Raw genomic sequence first — 12,165 nt, 5'->3', positions numbered from 1 at the left:
ACAAGAGCCAGCCTCTGTCCTGCAGCTCCCCACAACTGAGTGCTCTCAGCCCTTTGTAAGTATGACCCGGCTTCTTCCCAACTGGGTCTGATAATCAAACAGGGTTAGCTGATCACCAGCCCCCCTGGCCTTTAAAAGGGCAGATCACCCTGTTACACCAATGTTTTCATTTGGGGATCCCGTATAAGCTATACCAGGAAAAACACTTTTTGTATAACTATCCTGGCAAACCTTTTCTAGTGTACACTTGGACTTAACTGCTATCAGCTGCTCTAGAATGCATGAGTCAGAGGTAACATTCTTTTAAAAATGAATGATGTTTACTCCATAACTTCCTCATTGGTGTGTATGGTTCAGTCACTACAGAAGGGCACTGGTCTAACTGGTGCTGGTCTAACCAGTGTCTAACTGGTGCTGACTTATCTTTGCTTTCCTGTCAGTTCTAGGGAAAATTCGAACTGCAGTGGGCAGTGCACAGCTTCTTATGGCCCAGAAATTTTACCAGTTCAGAGAACTGTGTGAAGAAAACCTGGTATGTAATGTTTATTATAGATATGATTGTGCATCTGTTATTGCTAAGGAATTTACTCTGTGAGTCACTATGCCTTACGTTGTATAAAGCTTTTTCTAGATTAGAATATCTGCAATTTATTCCAATAAAGGGCTTGATTCCCCCAACCAATGTAAATCCATTGAATTTAATCGAGTTACACCAGTGTCAAAACAGTGAGAGATCAGTGTGAGGCCCATAATAATTAAAAAAGAGAGAAACTCAAAAGGCTTAGGATGAAATTCAATGGGAGCTTTGCCAATGACTTCTACAGCGGCAGGATTTCACACTTGGAATTTGGATTCTTTTCAGATAAGCACCCAAAGGTTTGGATGCTTTTCAAAACTGAGTTGACCTCTTGAGTCTTCAAAATTGGACTGGAAATCTTTTGGGATGACACTTTCTCATGAGATTTCCAGTGCTGCTTGCTTTCAGTTGGACAGATGTGCCATAAAGCAATATCTGTTATGGAATTTTGGCCCATCTGCCTTCAAACCAAGGAAGTGGAGCATTTTGCAAAAATGAAAAATAATGAATAATTGAAGCTAACCAAACTCTTCCAAATCTCCAAAGAGGCAAAAGAAAGTTCTTAATTTCTCAGAATCAGTTTGCCTATCCCTAATAATGCACAATACATTGTATACCACATACCTAAAATGTTGATAATACTTTGCATTTATCAAAGATTTCAAACCATGTTTTAAACTACTGTATATACTCGTTTATAAGCTGACCCCCCATAATGGTTAGGTAAAAATAGCAAAAACTGTATGACCCTTTCATAAGCCGACCCTATATTTCAGGGGTTGGCAGACTTTGGCTCCTGGCCCGTTAGGGTAAGCCGCTAGTGGCCCAGGATATTTTGTTTACCTGGAGCGTTCACAGGCACGGAGCCCCTCAGCTCCCAGTGGCTGCAGTTTGCCATTCCCAGCCAGTGGGAGCTGAGGAGCTCCATGCCTGCAGACGCTCCAGGTAAACTAAACGACAATGTATTAGATATTCAATTCAATGATTCCATAGTTTAAAATCATCAAACTTTGGTGTAGACCCGTTTATAAGCCAACCCCCTCTCTTTGATGCGTCACTTTTTTACCAAAAATATTCAGCTTATGAACGAGTATATACAGTAATTCTTAGATTTTGAGGCCAGAAGGGACCACTGTCGTCATCTAGTGTGACCTTCCAGTATAACACAGGCCATAGAACTTCCCTAAATTAATTCCTATTTCAGCTATAGTATATGTTTTAGAAAAATGGCCAATCTTGACTTAAAAATGTCTAGTGATGGAGAATCTACCATGACTCTTGATAAGTTGTTCCAATAGCTAATTACTCTCACTCTTAAACGTTTTCATTTTATTTTTAGTCTGAATTTATTTAGTTTCAACTTCAACTTGTTATACTTTTGTCTGCTAAACAGAAGAACCCTTGGTTATCAAATGTTCAACGATTCACCATTGCAGAGTAGATAAGGACAATTATCCCAAATTTACTCTTGAGGAATCTGAAGCACAGAAAGGTTCAGGACAGAGCAGAGAATGGAACGCAGAACTTATGGCTCTCTTTCCTCTGTGCTAGCCATCCTGTTATTAAGCTCTCTTCCTAAAACATCCGATCAGACTGAGATCAGACGGCCGTGGCTCCAAATTACAGATAAACTGATTTTGTTTTTCATTATTACAAAAACACTTTTTAAACCATGCCAAGCTGACATTATGGGATAGTGTGTATTTTAATGTGACATTTGCTGACCCAGTTCTCATCCAAGTCACTAGGAGTCTCTCAAAGGGAGCTGGGTCAGGGCCTTAAAGAGAAGAATATAACTATAAAAACTCCATATTGAACTCTATTTTGTAATCAGCCGTTCAATCCTGTGGCAAAGTACTGAGGGCCTTAAGCTCTCACTGAAGACAAAAGGAGATGAAGCAGCACCTCAGAGGATCAGGACCTAAATTAGAAATCTGCCTAAATTGCAAGATGCCACGGAAATCAGCTCTGCATGAGTTAGTCCTTCTCTTATTAACATGAAGAATGAAAAAGTATTTTGTTCCCGTATCTGTGAATGTAAAAGTTACTATTTCAGTTTGCCTACCTAATAATGTCAATGGTCAAGAAATATAACCTTTATCCTTTCTATGCAGGTTTAGGTTTTGTAATGACCCAACCACTCCCAGTCTTCATTCAGGCCTAATGTGATGGTGTCCAGTTTGCAAATTAATTCCAGTTCTGCAGTTTCATGTTGGAGTCTGTTTTTGACGTTTTTTTGTTGAAGAATTGCCACTTTTAGGTCTGTTATTGGGTGACTAGGGAGATTGAAGTGTTTTCTTACTGGTTTTTGAATGTTATAATTGCTGATGTCAGATTTGTGTCCATTTATTCTTTTGCGTAGAGACTGTCCGATTTGGCCAATGTACATGGCAGAGGAAACCTAATTCCCCCCCTACTAATTTCCCCCTACTGTTACTCAAACCTTCTTGTCAACTGTTTGAAATGGGCCACTCTCATTACCACTATAAAAGTTATTTTTCCTCCCTTGGTATCCTACTGTTAATTGAATTGTCTCGTTAGACTGACCGCACACTTGGTAAGGCAAATCCCATCTGTTCATTTATTTATACCTGCTCCTGTATTTTCCACTCCATGCATCTGATGAAGTGGGTTCTAGCCTACAAAAGCTTATACCCACATAAATCTGATAGTCTCTAAGGTGCCACAAGGACTTCTCTTTTTTTTTTTTTTTTTTTAGGGAAACAGTTTCATAACCAACACTTGGTTAATTTTTTGCTGGAGAAAGATATGTTAACACAATGCGACATAAAACCATAATCTCAACCGAGCCAGCTATCATACAGAATTGTTGGATGTCAGGACAGGTCTGATTTGAAGAGGCGCTGAGCAGCCAGAGATCCTATTACCTCAAGTGAAGTTGTGGGTGTTCAGCACTTCTGAAAAATCAAGCTGTAAACCAGTGTATCCAACAGTCTATTTTATTTAAATCATTTAAAGAGATCCTTCAGACAGACTTCACCAGAGCAGTGTGCATCATTTGACTGGAAGGTCAAAATCTTACGAGCCAGTGGCACACGTAAAGTTTTAACGGCCAGATTCTGGTTCAACATATAACTCTCCCCAAAAGAGTGCCCTGCAAAAGTAGGGTTAATGTGCATCCATATTCTCTTTCCCCATTTATTTCCCTCTGCAAAGATTATTTTTGCCAGGAATATAAATAATCTGTCCAGGGTACATTTATTTAAAATGTAGTATTTTCATAGTCCTTAATATCATTGAAGCACTGTACAAATGCAAATGAATGCCCTCTTGAATCAGTAGATGCACATGCAGAAATGTGGGATGAAATCCTGACACCAGTGAAGTCAACAGGAGTCTTGCCATTGACTTCAGAGCAGCCAGGATTTCATCCATGTTAGACCCCTGGGCTGTGCTGAAGAGTGCCACTCTGCTGCTCCTGGACTGGAAAGCAACCTTCCCCCATGTTTTGATGGGTAGCCAGAATTGAGGCCACTGACTTCAGGGGAAAGCACAGGTTTTCTGGAGCACACCTGTCAGAATTTAGCCCTAAATCTTTATAAATAAAAATACTAGTAAGAAGTGTTCTTTCTCGGTTCTACTAACTTCTTCTATGTATCTCATTGATCATCTGAATCTAAGTAAACTGCTTTGCTGGTGAGGTGCATAGCCATTTGCACAAATGCTTTACATTAGAAGATACTAAAGCCAAAATATTTTTTTCTTCTGTTGTACAGAATCCTAATGCACATCCAAGGCCGACCTCCCAGGATTTAGCAGGGTTTTGGGATATGCTCCAGTTGTCCATAGAAAATATTAGTATGAAATTTGATGAACTTCATCAGTTAAAGGCCAATAATTGGAAACAGATGGATCCTCATGACAAGAAGGTAGAACAATGTAGATTTTGTATGCTTCATTTAAAACCCTGCACAAATACTGGACAAATTAAATAGTCCTCTGCGTACAGATGTTAAAAATGTGCAATGAAGCTCATATCAGATTCATTTCACTGTAATAACAATGTTTACATAATAATCATCTGGGATATTATCTGTAATATGTTTCAGGCATATTTTAAAACCAAAACTGTCTTTGTGAATTGGATAATGGGAATGTAGTACATTGTTAAACTTTACATTTAATCATACTAGATGATCAGTCGTTGGAAGGAACTGCCATATATATTGATTCTTAAATTTAAATAAATCACATTTATGGTGCATATTATTGCATATAGCAAGAATTCAGTTTACTTGCACACTCTAGGCTTTGTTACTGAGAAAACTAGGGAAGTAGTGTAATCATCACTGACTTTGATAACCGGATCGTAAGTACAGTGATAACCAACTGCCGTCATACAGACCTAAGAAACAAACTTCCTACAAGTTGCATGGTAACCTTTCCATGCCATTTCTTTTTTGTTTGCTTTCTTTTGTTTTTAAATGGAAATTCTTGTAATCGGGTTCATTTTGCTGGTAATGTTATTTTTCCAAGATAGCCCAAAAATCATTTGTAGCACTGGTAATTATTTTTAACAGAGTTTTCCATTGTTGCCATAAAGAGACTACCAGGTTTCCAAGTGTGAGCCATGTTTCTTTTTTCATTCTGGTTTGGCACATATCCTTATTTTTAATCCTTACCATCAGGACATCTGATCAGCTGATCAAACAGCACCTTGGGTGAGCCACAATACAGTTCTCCAAAACTATTGTTATCATAATTGATTATTTTATAGAACCCATAAGTGAGCTAGAAACTTCACGGAAAACACTTAAAGCCAGATCTGTGTCCAGAGGAGCTTACAATCTAATGCTATTCTCCTGCTGCTGTCTAACTCTACAGCGGTGTTTCCATTAGCCTCATTAGGCTCAGAAATGGGCACTGGCTGATGAATATGACACATAGGTAGGGATATAACATACACCAAAAAGGCAAGGGAGCAAGGAGTGCACCATTTACAGACAAAGTATTATAGCCTTGTTCAAGTAATATATACATTTGGGTGACCGGTGCTGATGTCTGGATTACCTGCTCCTAAAAATAGCTCTGACAAGCAAAGTGGCATTTTCTTTTGGACAGATGATAATACAAATTTCCACAAATCTTCCAGCAGGAAGGTTTGAAATACAGTTCTGTTAGCATCCTATTCCCACCAAACAAGACTAAAAAATCATGCCCTTTGTTCCTGAATTAGGAGTGCTAAATTTCAGATTAATCCCAAACCATCAGAGGAATACCATTAGTGTTTTATTTGTGGGTGGCCCATGGTTGTATTCTGAGACCATGATACAGAAGTCAGGTAATTATTTTTTAATATGTCTTCCTTGAGAAGGAGCTGTAAAACTGCAAACACACATGCGCACACGTGCTAATGTACTATTTTTCATTAGCTTCTAATGCAAAAGAATGTGTTCAGTCTCCAGCACGAAGAAAAGAGAGTTTTACTAGAAATGTCCCTTTCATTTTCCTTGAAAACATTTCAAGGAATTCCCACCAAAAGGAAGACTATAAAGGCTTAAAAGAAGTTAAGCAATAATGAAGAAAGGATCTTATGTATTTACAATCTACAATAGGAAGGTAGAGGATATGCACTTTAAAGAATTACGCTGACTCTGTTCCTGTTTCATTTGACTGTGATTTTAAATTAAACTGTTCATCTCCTTATTTAAAAAGAAAGAAAGAATGAAGACTTTCTATGGAATTGATCTTTGCATTCGCCTCTGTCTTCCCCCCCTTGGGCCCTTGTTAAACTGCATAGATTAATCTTTAGATGTAGTGGAAAAAGCAAAGTGTGAATAAGTGCAACTAGGCAGCTTTACATTTCAAGTAATGAAGGCTGTTGTCGTCAACATGAGCGCAAACTAAAGGCTAGAATGGAATCTTTGTAGTAATAAAATCCCTACTCTCAGAAACCATGTTCACAGTTGGAAGGGGATGTAATTTAAAAGACAATCTAAATTGACTTGACAAAAACTTTATAGCTGCCTGAAATTCAGAACTGAATCCACACTTTTTCTAAAGCCATCCTTATATATATATATAAATATATAAATTTCCTCTTTGTTAACCATGTATCTTTGGCTGCCAAAGTGACGATTAGTGTATGTTCTCTCAATGATTTTTTTAAAATTCCTACCCGTTTTCAGTTTGTAGGTTATTGTAATTCTTAACGCTCATTCAGCATGGTGCTAAATTTTAAGAATTTTTGTAGTGAGACATGAAAAGTATGGATTATTTGAGCTATTACCAAGATCGGCCACCACTAAGCACATGGTTTTTATTCTAACTGTGGTACGCCAACTCCAAGCTGCTAGTTTACATTACATTTACTGTGTGATATATATCCATTGAATCTCAGTGTTGTAAGCCCATCTAGTGCTATGTATGTACTGTGTGTAAGGGACAAGGTCATTTGTGTATTTCACTTCTGTAACACAGATTGCTGCTATAGTAAATTAATTTTATTAACAAACCCGAAGAGTTTGATAGGAGTTGGGTTTTTTTTTAATTCCGTAGTAGAATTTATACATTAGGTTTATGAAACTGTATTAGCTTAAAGAGTGCTACAAAGTTCTGTTTAAGATGCTCTCCTTTCTAATCCCTGGCACCAGGACGAGGAGTCTGGATTCCCCAATGGGAACCGCATTAAATGGTTAGCTGTGGGAGCTTCGGCCCTTTCAGCGTTTAATACACATCGTACCTGTGGAGAACTAGCTCTGCTATCAATACTGTCCTTTGCTTTAAGCTTACATTATTTTTATGAACCCTTGAATACAAAAGCCAGTTCAATGAAGAAAAAAATGCAGATAAGAACTAACAAACCTTAGGTAAAATGTGTGTTCTAACTACTGACCTATCCTAGTTTTTTCCAAGCTTTCCCTGAGAAGCTGTATAATGTCATTAACCTTCTGCTTTGATCAGGAGAGAAGGGTCCCTCCTCCAGTGCCAAAGAAGCCAGCGAAAGGTCAGGTGCCACTCATACGGGAACGTTCTCTGGAAAGCTCACAACGTCAAGAGGCCCGGAAACGGCTGATGGCTGCCAAACGAGCCACATCTATCCGCCAGAATTCAGCCACTGAGAGCGCTGAAAGCATTGAGATTTACATCCCCGAAGCCCAGACGAGGCTATGAAGGGATCCCACCAGGAGGACTCTCACTGGCAAGACAAGTCTCTTGTATAATCTGCTCCTCTAGGTCCCTATTCAGAGCCACCATTAAGTATTTATATTCCCCTCTTTCTTTCTTTCTTTCTCTCTCTCTCTCTCTCTCTCTTTCCATAATCCCAATGATCCCAATTAATTCCACTTTTGTGGTGTAGTTGTCGATCCTCCAAGAGATGTCCTCTAATAACTGTTGCTTTCTAAAGGTTTGCCCATGTCATTATAATGCTTTGTCACATGTATTGATGCTGCCACCTTGCCTCATGTAAGAGAGTACAATCCTTCTTTCTGTTTAAGAAATAAATACAGAACTCACAGACACACACACACACCTGTATAGTAAATACACCATTTAACTCATTCATGATCTTTAGTTTATCTAAAGTTAGTCTGTTACCTGGTGTACAGCAATATAAAACTATAGAGTATTTTGGAAATTCAGTAATGCAGGGTGATCCTTTGGGACTCTGCTGTCTTCCTCATTAAAGATTAAAGGAGCTATGGCTCGGATTCCCTTCTTTTTATTACTATTATTTTTTAAGCAGATGGCGCACTTTATTCTAAACCTCAGAATCATATCTCACCTGAATTTAAGACGTCACAAAGGGCGAGGGATAGCTGTGGTGGTGTGAAAAGGAGGGAGAAGTAAATCCTACAGGTGAGATTGTGAGGGACAGAAAAGATCCTGTCAAAAGATACCTGCACACTCTCTCAGCTGCACAAACTGCCTCATTTGTATTTCGTCAATCATTACTTAAACATTTTGATCAGCAGAAGATTGTAAATTCGATCTTCCAGGGAAATCATCTTTTTTGAATGGCAATAAAAAGGCAAAAGGAAAGGAGATAAGAAGAAGTGATGGTTGAAGATAATATAAAAAGGGACTTTTTTGTCAAAGTATTAAGAATTTTTAAAACTGTACTGTATTGTCAGTTCCTATCGTATTGTATTGTACTCTATTGGTTTTAAAAAAAGAGAAGAAAAAAAAGAAAAAAACAGTTTGGTTTTGTTGATGTCTTAATCTTGGTGAAACTATCAGATTTCACACCCATCCACCCCATTACTGAAATACTGTAAATGGAATCCATGCTGTTTTTCAAAGCAAGACTTTGTTTTGTTTTCTACACAACTGGTTGTAAGCTTCAGGTCAGACTGCTTCCATCAGATGGTTCATAGCTGAGAGTAAGTTTCTCCTTTAGTCCCTTTTTTAATAATATAAAATACCCCATTTTTCAAAAATTAGGATTTTTCAGATGCAATGGGACTATAATGAGCCTATATTTGTTCACTACACTAGCTTTTGAAATCACGAACAATATGCATTCCCTAGTCTTCAGCAATTTATTTGATACTTAGGGTAAAATCTTGCCCTTGCTGCTTGGAGTTGCACTGATGGAGGAAGGTGTTGGCTGTGCATTAGTGACACTAGCCAGTGTGCCAGCACAGAATAGGATGTCTTGGGTATGTCGCTGAAAATGAGCAACTGGCATATGCTGCAGAAGGCAACGTTAGTGCTAGTTGGCCAGGCCCACCTGGCTATGCCCCACAGTGAGCAGACCATGCCCTCTTGGGACTGTTGTGTGTCTTCTGGCATAGTAGCCATTCCCCATTGTTAGTGCTCTCTTGAGCTCTGGGTTGGAATGCTGCCCCACTCAGGTTCTTATGATCTCTTCTCCCACTTGGACATCCATATAGCACAGGGCAGGGTGTGACCCTTACAAGAAAGAAAGATCTTTTCTCTCTAACCTGGAAATGGTATAGCGACAGAGTCCACTGAGTGGTGGCTAATGTGCACTTTGCATCCAACCAAAGTTGTCTGTAAATGCCCTTATTCTTTAAACAGTGTGAACATTCCACCTGTGACAATTCCAGTGCATGGTAGCCTTAACTGTGTAGCTCCCATCTTAAAACATTTGAAATTCCCACCAGAAAGTTAAGCACTTTCTAAAAATATACATCTAAGATCATGCCAAACAGCTTCTTTTAATGTAACATAGCCAGGTGCTAATTTAATTTCATTCAAGAAATTAGGAGAGGTAATAGGTTCTGGCACCAAATAGTTTCATGAAAACATTGTAAAGCCACTAGAGAATTTGCTACCTCTCAAAGCCATTGATATCTGAGCTATGTCTTTATAAACAGGGCACAAATATTTACTGCTGTGGTTTACAAGATAAGGGCTAATAATTTAATATTTAAAAGACTTTTAACTACAGTGATCAGAAATCCAGTGTAACCCCACTGAGTGCTTCATGTTAAGGGAGCTTTGAAAGGTTGGCCCTATAAGCATTTGAATACCAGTGTATTTGCTAGTTTTGAAAAGAACCCACTTCATTTAACTTTTAGCAGCAATGAAAGATCACAGTGTTTGCAGTATATATAGTGCCAACTGCCACTTTTGGACATACCGGTATAGTCATGTTAAGTATTAAAAAATATTTGGAACTCATTTGTACTAAGATGTACAAAGCAGCATTCAAGTGAGGATGCACGTTCATAACTACATTGCAGTTGATTTGAAGTTTTCTGAAAGAAGAGTTAAGACTTAGATTGAGAAGTGGCCTCAGAAATGTATATAAAGGTTATGCCATAGTGAGTTCCAAAAAATAGAAGAAAACAGAAGACTTTTTAGTCTTGTACATTATGAATTGTATTTGTATATCATATGATATTTTTGGTATGTATTTTAAATTGATTCTTAGTTGAATGCCTGCTGGTTCCTAATGACTGTGGACAGGCCATTATAATATTTGCCTAGCTTTACAGCAAAATTTGAAGCATACACCCAATTTAGAAATTGGTAAATATGGGACAGAAACTACTTCTGCCACCTAGAATGCCACTAATTAGCCACTTATTACATATCACCACAGATAGTTGTTACATCATTTATTTTAGTGTAAGTTGTAATTATTTATTTTTTATTCTTATCTGTTCAAATATAAACTAAAAATGACTATATTCCGTTTAGCTTGGTATAAAATTGTTGCTTTTTTTTTCCCTTGGGGGAAAATTTAAAAGAAAAAAAGGTTTTTTGTCTCCTGCATTGAAAGGTTTAAAAAAAAGTATTTATTATATTTTTTGCAGATGTTTCCATAAAATTCTCATAATCTTTTTGTAAAGAATGATGAAGAAATGGATTAAAGATTTTTAATATTTGAAAAGGTAAATAGAAATAACTTATTTGTAATATATTTCAGTTTATTTATTGGTGTTCCCTTAATGTTCTGATGTGCACTATCACTTTAATTTAAATTTTATCTTTGTGAATTTATTGTTTCTTTTTTTTAAAAAAAAGTTTAAATGCATATTTTAAATAATAACTGGAATGTAAATCACTGGCCTACCTGCATTCCCAAATGTGATTTTAAAAGTGTTTTTGGTTTGGAAAAAAAGGAACAAAATTGAAAGCCTTTAGACGGAGGGGTGGAGTGCATTTTTATGGCTTTATGAATTGAGTTTTCATAGGATTATCTATCTAGTTTGTGTGTGGACAGAAAAATGTAAATAGACGAACGTTTCCCATAATGTAAAAAAAAGAGCAAATTAATAAAATAATTAATGCACTGCTTGTAAGAGCTGTGGGTTTTCAATGCAAATTCACAATCCCATAACTGTAAAATGATTCATTTAATGTGGTCAAGTATAAAAGCATAACTACCAGAATGCTGCCGTTATGTATTCAGAGGTTTAGATTCTGATCTTCCAAAGACTTTGCATGAGTAACTCAACTCACATGAAGAGTCCCATTGAACTCACTGGAAATATTCGCATGAATAAAGTTACTCACATATGTAAGTGTTACCAGGCTAAGGGCCTGGCTCCTTTAGAAATATTTTCAAAGGCAAAGCTACATGGGGCTAAGCCCCACAAAGACACCAGAAGTTCTGCTATTGACTTCAGTGAAGTGAGGACAAGCCCTATGTTTGTTTATTTTTCACCACACCGGGTCCCTTCATGCTGTAATTACCTTCACTTGTGGCTAAAAACATGTTGAGACAAATTGGCATAAGCAAGTACAGCTGAATTCCTTTCTGTGGAATTCTGTCCACCTACACCAGAATGAACTTTGTCCAGTATATGTGACAAAGATATTCTGTAATTCTTAAAGCAATGCCCATCTGAATTCTAAGCCTATCATCTGTATTTCATAACACTACAAATGAATGCCAACATTATAAAATAAATCAGGCTGTGGAGCCAGTACACCGCTATCTCGATATAATGCCACCCAATATAACACGAATTTGGATATAATGCAGTAAAGCAGTGCTCCGGGGGTGGGGGGTGGGGGGAGGGCTGCGCACTCCGGTGGATCAAAGCAAGTTCAATATAACACGATTTCACCTATAACGTGGTAAGATTTTTTTACTCCCAAGGACAGCATTATATCGAGGTAGAGGTGTGTATTGAGGATAATTATTT

General features: G+C 37.7%; 1 protein-coding gene across 2 annotated transcripts in view; it reads left to right on the top strand.

The window, feature by feature from the left end:
• DLGAP1 (DLG associated protein 1) overlaps positions 1–10,711 on the top strand; it is a 271,090-nt gene extending 260,379 nt beyond the window's left edge. For both annotated transcript variants that reach the window (XM_045007859.1, XM_045007860.1), the window contains exons 9-11: positions 441–532; positions 4,315–4,467; positions 7,502–10,711. In XM_045007859.1, coding sequence (XP_044863794.1) covers positions 441–532; positions 4,315–4,467; positions 7,502–7,711 — 455 coding nt within the window. In that variant the 3' untranslated portion in view covers positions 7,712–10,711. The remainder of the gene's footprint in view (positions 1–440; positions 533–4,314; positions 4,468–7,501) is intronic.
• Positions 10,712–12,165: the final 1,454 nt, after the last annotated feature.

This window comes from Mauremys mutica, chromosome 2 (assembly GCF_020497125.1).
Source record: "Mauremys mutica isolate MM-2020 ecotype Southern chromosome 2, ASM2049712v1, whole genome shotgun sequence".
Classification (NCBI taxonomy): domain Eukaryota; kingdom Metazoa; phylum Chordata; order Testudines; family Geoemydidae; genus Mauremys; species Mauremys mutica.
Note: the sequence above shows the minus strand (reverse complement) of the source record. Positions and strands in the feature narration are given on the sequence as shown.